The sequence below is a fragment of the Martes martes genome, assembly GCF_963455335.1.
Source record: "Martes martes genome assembly, chromosome: 2".
Classification (NCBI taxonomy): Eukaryota; Metazoa; Chordata; class Mammalia; order Carnivora; family Mustelidae; genus Martes; species Martes martes.
Window position 1 is genome coordinate 80,833,870 of NC_137889.1, and position 14,247 is coordinate 80,848,116.

A 14,247-nucleotide genomic window follows, 5' to 3' on the forward strand; every position below is an offset into this window, starting at 1 on the left:
GTGTAGGTAACAAAGTGCAGACAAGTGCTGATAATGTGTGATTTTTTAAAAACGAATTTAAAATTTCGTAGTTAGCTTCCTTAGTTCAGCCTCTTACTTGCTTTCAAAAGTTGAACGGTTCCATATTCCCTTCTATAGCAAATGTAACTGTCCTTTTTGAGTTTTATTACTCTCTGCATTATGTTCCCCATAACCTACTCCACATAATTCTCCATAGCGACTTTCATCTCTGACCTGTCCCTGCTCCAACCTCTCCTCCACTCCCATCTTCCACAACCACCTGCTCTTGCTTCTTTCTCTTTCTTAGTTGAACAAAGCACACACTCTCCTCTTCTTATCCATACTAAGGAAGAACTGAAGGCTGAATGTGACAAGAATCCTCCCCGTTCCCAGGTTGGTCCTCACTGACTCTTCCTCTTCTCTGAATTCCCACAATACTAAGAATAGTCATCGCATAATCCAGACCATTTACCACAAGTCCTTGTGAACTTTTTTCTCTACAGATTTTCTAATTCAATGGAAGATAAGATCTCCTTCAAGATCCTCAAAGAGCTTAACACTCAGTAAAAATGAATGCATGAAACCTAATTAAACGTGTGTATCTTAGTTAAATGTGTGCTTACATACCTGCTAATTTGCAAAGCTATTATTAGACATCTCAATTGCATTTTCTTCTCAAAATTATCATGAAAACCCTCAACTTTGTATAGATGAGTATGTTTTCCTAATGACAACATAAGATGGTATATTAGAAATACTTGAACGGTACCAAGGAGAAAGTCTTTGAGTGTTTCTTCAAACTACTGTAGGACCTCCTACAAATCACTTAGGTTCTCTAAGTCTCAACTTTTCCCATCTAAAGAAATGGGGATGGGCCCATTTTACTGAAATGTGATGAGAATTAAATAACAATGCATGCAAAATTCTTAGCGTACTTTTGGGAACATGGTAAAATCTCAAAATATGTTAGGAAATAAAGAGAATATTGGATGGGAGGGGGGTTTTGAGCATGAGAAAAACAAAATCAGGACCAAGAATTCAGTGGTTTTGAGCTCGTGTGACTAGTGTTTGTCACAAAATAGGTAAGTCAGATCAGTTAGGTCAAGAGGGGGTGCAGGGCACTAAGTTAGGACAAGGTAATGAAATTTATCTTATGTATACAAACATAAAACCAAATAGATCACAAGGCCTTTTGGGCTAAAGACTTACAGAACTTGGTACAGTGTCTAAGACAAAAAGATACATGACAAAGTCTGTGAATATTGTCAAAAGCATGGAAAATTTAAAAAAAGTCAATGTTATACATAAGAGTGCTTCTCTACATTTTTGATATTTCCAGTTTCCCTAGATTTGTACCTTTATACATTTTACTATTAATAGAACTTGTTTGTATGTGTTTACCCTGACAATTTAACAAGCCTTTATTGAGCATCTTTTAAGTTTCAAGCACTGTGTGGCAAAGTCTAATGGTGATGGTGGGAGAGATGGTATTCCAAGAAAATAACAGACTTTGTCCTTCAAAGGATCTCACAGTTCAAGGATAAAGGAATTGTAAGAATAATACAAAACAGACCCTTCTATAGTAAGAGTTCAAGATGCAGTGGAAGTTTAGGGGCAACTCACTCTAATTAGGAAGAAGGGAAATAAAGAAAATAACACAAGAAAACAACCCAAGAAATCTCAACTGATATTTACAGGAGGCCAAGGAAGCTGAGGAAAGTGTCTTTGGGCTGGGGGAAGTGTCTGGGGTATGGTGTGATAAATAATCTGGGTCAATGAATTGATAATACAGGGAGAAGGCTAATCTAGGAAGGGTTGAATCTGTGATAGTGGAGGACATACCAGACTAAGGAGACAGATTTATTCTGAATCCAATGGAAATCTTCCAAGGTTCTTAATTAGAAGAGTGATGATTGATACAAGATACAAGAAAGTTATGCCGGCAATAGAAGAAAATGGAACTAGGTAAAGTAGATGTGAGTTTGTTTTTAATTATCTCATTTCTATTAACTTTTGAAGGTTTACAGTAGTTAAAGTATTTTTGATTCTATGTTTGTCGGTTAAAAAAATAATTTTCTTTCATAAAATAGAGGAACAACCAATTTTACCACCAAGTAAAAGTTAAAACTGGAATTCTTTTCTAAATTAGTCAAAAGTGGCATTTTAGGAACTTAGTTCTAGGCTGCTGCAGTGACACCATGACAAACCAAAGTGCAGGATTGGGTCTGGTTTTGTTTCGGTTTTCTTCTCAATATCCAATGCTCATGGATTAAGTTCTGGAACTGTTCCAATTGTAGGGCAGAGATCTGCACCCTTGTGGCCCAGGAATAAACCCCATTTGATTGTGGTGAATAATTTAATAATTATTGATTAATAAATAAAAATAAATAATAAATTAATAATTTAATGTACTGTTGAATTCAATTTGCTAGCATTTTATTAAAAGTGTTGCATCCATGTTCATTAGAGATATTGGCCTCTTGTTCTCCTTTTCAGTGGGCTCTTTGCCTGGTTTTGGAACTAAGGTAATGCCGGCTTTGTAGAATGAGTTTGTAAGTTTTCTTTCCATTTCTATTTTTTGGAACAGTTTGAGAGGAATAGGTATTAACTCTTCTTTGAATGTATGGTAGAATTCTACAGGGAAGCCATCTGGCCCAGGGCTTTTATTTGTTGGGAGATTTTTGATAACTGATTCAATTTCTTTGCAGGTTATGAGTCTGTTCAAATTTTCTGTTTCTACCTGTTTCAGTTTTGGCAGTTTGTAAGTTTCTGGGAATTTGTCCATTTCTTCCAGGTTGCCCAGTTTGTTGCTGTATACATTTTCATAATATTCTCTTATATAGTTGAACTGTTTGGATTCCACCACAGGTATACTCCTTGGGTTGGATGCTGGAGGGTGAGGCACGTTTTGCCAGACCCATGTCGACTACCTAGTAGTCATCAAGGTCAAAAAATTCATCATCTCCTCCTTGGTATTCCATTCTCTGGAAATCTACTTGGTACTGCAAGATAACCTCCAATTCTACCAAATCCTTTCACAAACTGAGATCCTTCTTGTGACTTATCTGTGACAATCCAACACAGCACAAAATTTTTTATAGTTGTTAGCAAACAATTCCAGCAGGGGTGTGCTCTCAATCAGCTCATGTTCTTGTCCTGTTTCTTTGTCTGTGAAACGAGATTTATCCTTCTCTTGTTCTGGAGTTAGATAATTTTTTCCTCTTTGTGCTTTGGCAATGAAGCCTATATCTCATTATATCCAGACTTTCATAGACTATTAGAATCTCTACAACTTCCATTTCTAAAGCCATTAGTGTATCTTGAACTCCAAAACAGTACTTGCCTGTGTCCTGGCTGATTTCATCAAAATCTTCTCTTGAATGAATTTCACGTTGGAGAGGACTTCAGTAGATAATAGCTTGGTTGAATCTATTTTCACAGCCATAGGAAATATCAACTAATTTTAAAACTTTTGATTGCAACCTCTGATCAAACATATCAGATTGATTTAGTTCAGTTTTAAAGTCAGCTGATTCAGCTAAAACCAGACCAGCCACATTCGCTTTGTCCCCAGAAATAAGCAGCTGAACAGCAGTCTCAGCTACTTTCTGAACATAGCTACGTCACTTTTCCTCTCTTAAAAGAGCAAAACACAAGGCTGGTTGACTTCCTCTACCATGTTTCTTTGGGAGATCCACAGTGAATTTGTGCACGACTTCTCTTGTGTTTCCTTGGAGTGTGCCAAAGAGTGCACGACTACTATCTATTACAATGAAGCCAAATTTGCTGTCATCCAAAAGGAGCACTGTGAGAACCTCTGTACGGAATTTGTTGTCACACAAGTACAATGATGTGTTAATTGGTTTGAAAGGTTCAAGGTCAATGTTGACTTTCTTTTCCTCTCCTCCTTCTGTTACAATTGTACCCCAGTAAACAACCAGGCCATTTGGAGGTACTTTGTTTAAAGCTTGTGTTTCTGTTGTACAGATGTAATGGCTCCCAGAACTAAAAGCCATTTTACTTGGGACTTAATGTTAGATGCAGTTCCAAACTCATCTGTTAACATTTTTGCAGCTGGTGGAATCTGGTCTTTGGGAGGAATGATCAATGAAATCATGCCTATGCCATTGCTGTGCCTCCAAGCTCCTGATGAGCTTCTTGATCTTCCAGACCTCCATGTTCCTGTTGGCAGCACTGAGGTCATTTGCCATGTCTCCTCACTAAGGGCCTAAGCCTAGGCAGCAGGAGCTGCTACTCCTTGGCAGTGGCTCTGAGATTTTTTTAAAAAAAGATTTTTATTTATTTGAGAGAAAGAGAACAAGCAAGCAGGGTAAGAGGCAGAGAGGGAGGGAGAGAGAGAATCCCAAGCAGACTCCAAGCTGAGTGTAGAGCCTGACTAGGGGCTCCATCTCATGACCCTGAGATCATGACCTTGATATCATGATCTGAGCTAGAACCAAGAGTCAGACACTTAACCAACTGAGCCCCTCAAGGGCCCCTAGATGTGAGATTTTTACAATCATATACAGGTGAATTTATATTAAGGAACTGGGGGAAAGGAGAGAAAGAACCTGTGAAACATTAGGAAAAAATTGTTTACAGGATTAGATATAGGATGGGGTATGAAAGGGAAAACAACTCAAGATGACTAGGGTTTTGAATTTGAATAACTATGGCTATTACGTTCTATGAGAGAGGGAACGCAGGAAGAGGAACCAGTTGGCAGGGAAGGGGAGAACAAGAAAAGTAATTCTGACTGGGAAATAATGAAGGTCGAGAGAAAAGAACTAATGGCTAGTGTCTGTAGACTGCTGACCATGTGCCTGACCCAGCAGGGTTCTCTTCCACTGGTTATCTCACCTCAGGCTGGGGAGGAGGTGCCTGGGGACATCTCGGTAGAGATGTGTAGTTTGACCCTAGTTAGATATAAGGACTGTGGCTCTGAAGAAAGGTAAGGGCTGGAAACAAAAACTGGATTTCCTTACACACAACTCTCCAGGAACAGCAAGTTGAGAAATGGGGAGCAGACTCAAGGATAATCCAAGGCACTTTTTTTTTTTAATTGGAAAAGAAACTGGCTTTTTATGAACTCTGACTCCTGGATCTTCATTTAAGTTTGTTTTAGAGAACACTGTTTCTTGGTGTCTGCTTCACACCTACCCTTATATATTCTCTCCTGAACCATGGAGCCTAGAAAGCTGAAAACCGTGTCTTCCCAAACTGTATTAGCAGCTAAGTTTTGCCAACAGGAGGCATACGAATAGGCTTAAAAGTTGGGAGAAGCTGTTTTGTTTTGATGGCGGCTCCGGTAGTTTCAGGAGTGGTGGTAACTCAGGGCAGAGGCAGCTGGGCTGGCTGGAGCGTGGGCTCCAGGGCTTTGGGCAGAGTGCCCATCCTCCTTTTGCACCACTGGGACTTATCACAATTTTGTGAAAATTTCCCTGTGTGAAATGTTTTGCTGTTTAAAATACCTGGAGTTGGGGTGCCTGGGTGGTTCAGTCGGTTAAGTATCCGACTCTTGACTATGGCTCAGGTCATGATCTCAGGGTCATGAGACTGAGCCCCTCATGGGCTCCATGCTAGGCGTGGAGCCTGCTTAAGATTCTCTCACCCTCGGGACGCCTGGGTGGCTCAGTTGGTTGGGCGGCTGCCTTCGGCTCAGGTCATGATCCCGGCGTCCTAGGATCGAGTCCCGCATCGGGCTCCTTGCTCAGCAGGGAGCCTGCTTCTCCCTCTGCCTCTGCCTGCCTCTCTGTCTGCCTGTGCTCACTCTCTCTGACAAATAAATAAATAAAATCTTAAAAAAAAAAAAAAAAGATTCTCTCGCCCTCTGCCAACCCCCTTCCCAAATAAAATAGAATAAAATAAAATAAAATAAAATAAAATACCTAGAGTGATTTTAGTTGTAGAAACTGGATAGGAAAAATGTAAGGCTAGAAACAATCTATCTCACCTATCCCTTTAAAAATAGGAGGTGACCGAACAAATGTGACCATATTCTAAGTTTCCTGATACAGGCCATAAAACTCCAAGCTTATTCAATGAATGCCTTTTGAACTAACTGATTTAATGGAGTTAAAATAATGAAACAAAAGCTTCCAGAGGTCTTCTTGGTAAAGAAACCCAGAAGGGAGTTGGAATGCCCTACAGGAAGAGATCATCACATTTCTGTGCCACAGACTAAGCTCCAAAACAAGCTGCATGATCTCCAAGCACACCGACAGCTTACTACAGAGCTGAATAACACCAGTTATTGGGGAAACCAGTAATTGAACATGAACTAGCTATTGATACAAATAATGATTATTATAATACAAATTACCCAAATTTTAGAGCATTAACCATCTACCTAGCAATATACAAAGCACTTAGCATATTTCTCTTCATTTCATCTTCAAAATATTTTATAAGGCTGACACAATTATTTCCCTCACTTTAGCCCCAGATGAAGAAACCAAGACTTGGAGAAATTAAGTGATTTGCCCAAGGTCATACAGATAGAAGTGGGTAGAACATGAATAACTTGCGATTTTAGAGAATGGACATTTTCTAAAGAAAGAAGAAATATGGAGAAAAACAACGCCTGACAGACTGAGTAAATTGGCCTTAAATTACTATTAAGTCAAAACTAAGGCATGCTACATGACAATTTTGGGGTGTAAAGAAATTGTTTTTGAGAGAGCTATTCAAAACTAGGATGCCATGTGAATTGTACAAAATACATTAAATTGCCTCTAACCAAAAATGTCAGGAATCTGCTTTTTTAGAATAATACATTATTTCTCCAATTGGCCTGGAACCACTCTCTTAGGCAACATTTCAATGACAAAGAGATTGTTCCTGAATGTGGCTGGGGAAAAAGCCATCATTTCAGGAGGAAGAGAAATAGAGTGTTCTTTCCCTGAAGAATAAAAAAGTACTAAAATCTTTCCAGGCACGGCTATCCATTATGTGAAGCACTGACAGGGAATATAAATGGAGACTAGAAAGGAAAGGGGACTGGATTTAAGGTGACCTAATTCTTGCTGGAGTTTTATTGATTGAACACTGACCTATAGAGATTTAAAGTCATTTTCATCTTCATTCACATAGTGCATATGACTAGACACAGATACACCCCAAAACACATATTTAAATGAATACATGTTTTCGTATGTGAGAGAGTAGCTGTCTGCCTGGGATGAGCAGAGATGAAGTGACAGCAGGAATGTGGAAACCGGGGGTGGGGGGGGGGTGGGGGGGTGGGCGGGGGCGGTCCAAAGAAGAAGTGAGTAATGAGAGGAGATAAGAGGAGAGACTCAAGGACTACTCCAGGGGCACTGGGAGCCAGCATAACACTTATTTATAGAGTATAGTTGAGTTTGCAAAATAATGTGTCTTTTGATTCTAATTTTGGAGCTATGTACTAAGATTTTTCTAAAGATCACAGATAAATGAAAATGAGCTTCAAAGCAGCTCAATGATTTTCTGGGGGTCTCAGAGCTTTTGAGAACTAAAGCTGGGGCATGGGACCCCAGAGCTGACGCTTTTGTCCCCGAAAGCCAAATCTGTGAATATAAATGAAGAATCAGAGGGCAAATCACAGCACTTTTATGAAATGCAGTTTTAAAAAAATGTAAACACATTGGGATCTCTAAAAGGCATTCTAAACTTTTAGAAGAAGAGTTAAGTCCGAAACGACAGTGTACCTCACTACTGATAATCCAGCTCCAACGTAATTTAGCACCGGTTTTGATACTTCTTCTGCATCCATTCCAAACCAGCCAAACCTGGAATTGAGAAAGCTGCATCAGAGTAGCTATTTTTGAAAATGTGTTCATCATAGTGTTCAAGAGCATGGACTCAGGGTCAGATTCCTGGATTCAAATCCTGCATCCCTCTCTTACTAACTGTGACTTGAACAACTCTTTACCGTGCCTCAACTCCTCATGTTTAAAATGGGATACCTATAAGGTAGGTATAATTGTCATATATATCCCTTCCTTCTTATAAAGATATCTAAAATGAGTTCGTATACATAAAAGTTCTTGTGAGTGTCCTTTCTTATTAAGATTAAGGAAGAAGGAAAACGAAATACATTAGTGGCTAAGTGAATCCTAATTAATTGGCTGCAATTCTGTACAGTGTTTATTGAGACAGACATTTAAGTAACTGCTTGGTTAAAGATCACAACGTTTTGGCATCACTTTTTTTTTTTTTTTCCATGCTTTGACATCAACTGTAGCATTTGTTACTAATGATTACTGCTAGCACCGTTGCCCATTCAGGGCAAGAATGAAAGAGGCAAGTAGAAGAAGCAAAAGAAAATAGCACCTGTAAGAAGCTGGTGGAAGAACGGGGAAAGGTCAGGAAAGAACAGATTGGAAGTTAATTTGTTTTGTTATTACTGAGGTTGTTATAATGCTTTGAGAGGGAAGAGGAGCCCCCAAATTAAGGTAAGAGTGACACCCTCCTTTCTACTCCTTTTCCCAAACTCTACTTGAGTGTTAATTTGAATACTGAACAAGGGCAGCACAATCAAATAGAAGTTTCTATGATAATGGGGGGGGTCTTCTACAGGTGCACAGTGTAACAGGGTAGTTTCTGGCCATCTGTGGCTATTGAACACTTGATCTATGAGCAGTGCAGCGTGGAACTGGATATTTAATTTTATCAAATTTTAATTTATTTAACTTGAAATATAAATGGACACCATGTGGTTTATGGTGACCCTGCTGGATCCCTCCAGAGCTGGGGCTGGCAGGGGCCAGAGAGTAGGTATTTTCAGCTTTGGGGGCCAGATGATCTCTTGCAATTACTCAGCTCTGCCACTATAGTGTAAAAGCAGCCAGAGACAATATGAAATGGATGGGTTTGGTTGTGTTCCAAAAAACTTTATTTACAAAAGTGGCTGGGAAGGTGGGCCATGGTTTTTTGACCATGGAAGGAATATGTGCTTTAGAACCAGAAGACCTGGGTTTGAAACCTAGCTTATTCATTCCGTGACATTCAGCAAGTGACTCAGTCTCCTTGTCTCTCAGCTCTCTTATAAGGCAGTGCGTTCCTCATGTTTGTGAAAATGAGAGGAGAATGATGCATATAACACATCCAAGAAATTGTCACACAATAAAAAAGGAAAATGCACATCAGTTTCCCTCCTTTCTTCCTTCTTCTGCTCTGAGGAGTTAATTTTTTACTGTATCTTAACCAAATATCTAGATGGGATATTAGAATTTCAGGCAAATAATAATTAAAAGTAGCATATTTCATGTGTATGTCTTACCAGCTATAATCTCTGTGAGGGTAAAAACCAGGTTATTCCTCTCAGCTAGCCCAATCCCTAGGACTTGCCTTACATCAGTGTAGAGAATCTTAGTTGAAATTGCTTTGTGTTACCTTGAGCTTGCCCAGCCAGTTAAGGTATTAAATGATCCCCAGATTAAGATTCCAAGGCCTAAACCAATGGTTTTGATAATTGGGACAACAGCAATGTTCCCTGGAGATATAACATACAGAAAAAAATATGTTATTTCTAATACAAAAATAAATTTATAAATTGAATTAATTTTTTAAAAAAGATGTATTTATTTATTTGACAGAGGGAGAGATCACAAGTAGGCAGAGAGGCAGGCAGAGGGAGAGGGGGAAGCAGGCTCCCTGCTGAGCAGAGGGGGCTCAATCCCAGAACCCTGAGATCATGACCTGAGCCGAAGGCAGAGGCTTAACCCACTGAGCCACCCTGGTGCCCCCAATTGAATTAATTTTTAACTTTAGATGAAACTTCTGGGATTTGGACAAATTTAGGAAAGCACAAGCACAATTCCTCAGTTTTTAAATAAAATAACTACACTTTTGGGCATTAAAGTCAGGTTGATGATTGCTAAAAGAACTAGGCATAAAACAAAATCCTACAAAGAAAAATGATGAATTAGCTCTTTGCCTAATTGCACCAACACTCTTTATCCTTAAATTAGGTCTCTATTCTATAACACCTTGTAGAAACTGTCAATGATAAAATCAATGGTGACTGTCCTCTTAGACTTGAACTAGAGCCAAGCACTGACAGAAGTCTTTGGCCCAATATGGCCCCAGACTATGCTCTCCCATGCTCCCTGACATACCTTCTAGAACCCTGTATTCAGTGCTTTGTGCTCTGGAAGGTCACTCAAGGCCAAATGCATGATTTTTTTTTTTTTAATAGTTCTTAACCACTCAGCAGTCTGGCCTCAGTCCTGCAATCTTCTCTTGAAAGATTTCCTCTGGTGGCTTCCAAGATGCCTTCATTTCCTGATTCCTTCCTGTCTCTTTCTGTCATAGGCTACTCTTTCTTTTCATACTGTCTGGATTTAGGTGCCGCCTAAATATTTCCCCTTGAACACATTCTTCCTCTTGTTATATAGCCTTCTTTGGGCACTTGCCCTTTCAAGAATTCAGCTATTAATTAGAGACACATACTCCCAGTGCTATTGCTCTAGCCTGGACCTTCTCCACAGTTTTAGTGTCTGTTCCCAACAAGAGATCTCCAACCAGAATCCCCCAATGTGGGAACATCAGGAACTTCAGTCTCAAAAGGTCCCAAACTGAACTCATCATTTTTCTTTTTGGACACATACTTCTATTTTCATCACCTGTATCAGTGATACCACCACCCTCCTAATCACCTATGATAAAATCCCTACATCATCATTGGCTGCTACCTTTCCTCTACTCCCCATCTCCATTCCGTTACTATGACCTATAGCATCCACATCTGCAACATTTCTCAAATTACAACCCTTCCCACTGAATCACAATAGAGCCTGCTGGGTAATTATAAATATTATAGTTGTTATAAAGAGCTGTAGGATACAGTGAGCTTTCTGTTTCCCTCTCCCCATTAGATGTGATAAACATAATCGTGCCAAGGTATAAATGAGGTATAATAATTTAAATTCCAGTAGAAATTTAAAAGTGAACTCTTTTGTCCTCCAACTCAGGAACTTCACTAAGTCATTTAATTCTGCAGAGATTCAAATTTAGTGGGTACCCAATAAGTTTTTAATATTTTAAAATTTATTTGCTTTTAATCAAATTAACCTCCAAAAATCCTTGATACTTGGAAATCTTTTTGCTAAATAGAATAGAATTCTCCTGGGATATATTTATATTAATAGAAGAAAAACTATCCTGATGGGCCAAACAAAGGTATAAATTCCAGTTATATAATTTCAGATATTGATAAAGCAACAGAGGAAGATTTTTGTTTGCTTTTTTTTTTTTTTTTGCCAATGCTTTTGGAATGAAAATGTGTCTGCCTATTTTTAAGAACAAGTCTTAAATACTATATTAGTAGAGACTACTATTTAAAAAAATATTTTCCAATTAACATAGAGAAAAGAAAGCCTGGAGCACTTAAACTAATATATGAGTTATGCTTGAATAGATAGAGAGCAACTGAAACATTTTTGCTATAATTTTTAATCAGGAACTAAGAAAGAAATCATTAAGAGGAAAAAGTCAGAAAATGTACCCAAAATATTTATTGAGCATCTGAATGAAATGAATTTCTAGTATCTATAACTAAGGATAATTCAGAATTGCTGTTTGTGCTATCTCTTTTTATTATGAACCAGAGTTATTTTGGTCATAGTATTAAGTGATTACCAAATAAATTAAATCATGCATTACCTGTTGCCCAAATGCAGCCGCCAACCATTGCAAAAGGCCAAAATTTAGGGCAATGTAATATCAGATTGACCACCACGGCAATCAACCATATGGCAGCACAAAGTACCCACTGGAGAAACATTCCTGGAAATAAAAGAAATTGGTTTCAGTGGTTCAAACTGATTTGAGTAAATTAACCCTTAGCGGTATCAAAGCAATATTATTATAGGAATGGTCACCACTTACTGAATGCCTATATGCAGGTACTTTGCACACGTAATATAATTTCTACAACTACTATGCATCATAGTTAACCCTAGTTTAAAGACAGAGAAAATGAATGTGAGATGAAGCAATGTGTCTCAACAGCTAACAGTTGGTAGAGCTGGAATTTAAACCTACTGTTTACTCCAGACCTTGCTAAGGACAGCGCATTCCTGCTTAACATTCTTTTATTTGTTTCACTTATTAGACAAACCAAGAATTTTCTACTGAAGAGTATTGGTAAACCCAACTCTATATATTTTTATTCGAATGCCACACCTAGTGCCATCTCTCACCAAAACACAGCAGGAAGAACTTCAGAATAGCACAATGGCAATTTAAACCATTTGGGATCATTTATACCACCTTTGGGATAAAAACGAAGCCACTTATGGCCACAGGTAGACCCCTCACAGCTAGAGTTGAATGCCTGTGATGAGCCTGACAGTCCAAACCTGAGAATTAGCATTCTGGGTTGGGGCACTCTCCTTTCTGTGCTCTGGGTTGCCATCTGCCAGTTAGCTGACGATGACATGGTGATATGAAGTCTAGCTGTACCAGGCTTCTGTTCCCTCAAGGGTTTAGGGATTCATAGGTTAGAGAAATAGTCGATATAATTAGAAATACTAGGGCGGGGATAACTTAATGTAACACTTCTGACTCTACTGGTGGAAGATTTTTGCCTATTTCAATTCAATCTCATGGTGGAGGAGAGAAAAAAAAAATGGCTATTAGCCCCTAGGGCAAAAAAGGAAGATCACGGAGATGAAAGTTAACTTCATCTTACAAGTTCTTCATTTTACAAGTTCTTCATTTTACAATTGAGAACTGAGAACAGAAGCGCTGGTGAGACTTGTCCAGGATCCAGTTGTTGGGAGACACCTGAAAACCAGTTCCTCTACCCCTTAATATATAGATTTTGTTCTTCTTTTAGTAGTTTCCATTTCCATCCTAATTCCAAAGAAAAAGAGGAGAAAAGCTCTGGGGAAAAAGATTTGTAATTCTATTAAGTAGTAGCAAGACAAAAGCAACAGAGGTGATAAAGGGCTTCCCACCAGGTGTTCAGCATAACGTCTGAACGTCTTCTTCTCCTGGCTATACACAGGCAGGTGGATTAAAAAACAAAAAACAAGCAATAAACCTCCTGCTTCTCTTTCCCGAAGTTCACATTACAGTCAGGTCAACTCTAACATGCCACGTGCGTTCCTGAAAACACCGCACTATGCAAAATCACATAATAAAAACCACAGTTTTTATGGGGAAAAGGGAACAACACTCAAAAAACATTTAATCAACAACGTGTTTAAAGAAAAAGACAGGAACCTAGTTAAAAAAAAAAAAAAAGACAGGAACCCAATTTAAAAAAGTACAGTTTTACACTGGCTAAGTGGTTAAATTCACAAGTATTACAATAAATATGGCACCTCAACTTGAAAAAGACTAGAAGGTTGTTTATGGGAGTGGGCATCAGAAGTGAGGCAGTTTGGGAGCTATTGTGAAGCTCGTGGATGGGGGGATCCTAACACCATATGTGAACAGGTGTGGTACTGAGGGAGACTTGGAATGTTGAGGGGTGTGTAAGCAAGCACATCTCGTGCTTTCCCACGTACTTTTATTCATCTGGGTTCCATTTTCTGTGCTCACCTAGTGCTGTATCAGAGCCAAAATGGCACATAAGCACAGAATCCATGTTGTGCTCAAACTGTTCTCTATTATATGAAGTGTGTTTGCAATTTGCGTTTTTAAAACAAGTGTATATTGGTAGAACTGACTTTCTTCTGTAAACATAACAGATAAGGCTAAAAATATTTCCTGATAGTCACTCTCCCAGCTTTACCATGAAACACAACCTTAAGACTAATCTATACTGACTAAATCTCAGATAAAATGGCATGAGCATTATCGAAGGATTTATTCATAACTTCTATTCATGTGGTACCAGGTACAAAAAAATTTGTAGCCATCGTTAAAACAAACAAACAAACAAACAAACAAACAAAAAACACCAAAAAAGAGAACTTCACATTTATACGTAATTTAAAGTTAACCATGAAGGAAGAATAATTACCATCACCAGTATCGTATTTTTTAAGTGGTACAAAGTTTGAGCCAAACAAAAAGACAGCTACAGAGGAGGACACAAAACCAATGGTCAGATCTGTTTCGTTACTGCTCATGGTTCCAGTACTGCCTGGGAGTGAGCTGGTTCACTTTGCACTTGATGTCCTTTCCAAGAGCTTCTGAAATTAAATAAAAATAAAACCAGTAAGAAGTTGTGAGACTAGAAATAAATTGTGATTACTACATGATATTTATTGAGCTTTTCAAAAAGTATGCTAAAATTCCTTCTTCCAGATA

At 38.6% G+C, this 14,247-nt stretch overlaps 1 protein-coding gene and 1 pseudogene across 2 annotated transcripts in view; both read right to left on the reverse strand.

Moving 5' to 3' along the window:
• Positions 1-14,247, reverse strand: part of TMEM144 (transmembrane protein 144) — a 39,012-nt gene that overhangs the window by 21,436 nt on the left and 3,329 nt on the right. The window contains exons 2-5 of the mRNA XM_080797153.1: positions 13,958-14,129; positions 11,647-11,769; positions 9,376-9,475; positions 7,689-7,769 (exon numbers count right to left, since the gene is read on the reverse strand). Of these exons, the coding sequence (XP_080653279.1) occupies positions 7,689-7,769; positions 9,376-9,475; positions 11,647-11,769; positions 13,958-14,066 (413 nt within the window). The 5' untranslated portion in view covers positions 14,067-14,129. The remainder of the gene's footprint in view (positions 1-7,688; positions 7,770-9,375; positions 9,476-11,646; positions 11,770-13,957; positions 14,130-14,247) is intronic.
• On the reverse strand, positions 2,931-4,211 carry LOC308338855 (eukaryotic peptide chain release factor subunit 1-like; annotated as a pseudogene). The gene has a single exon. The product of its transcript is annotated as a eukaryotic peptide chain release factor subunit 1-like (transcript).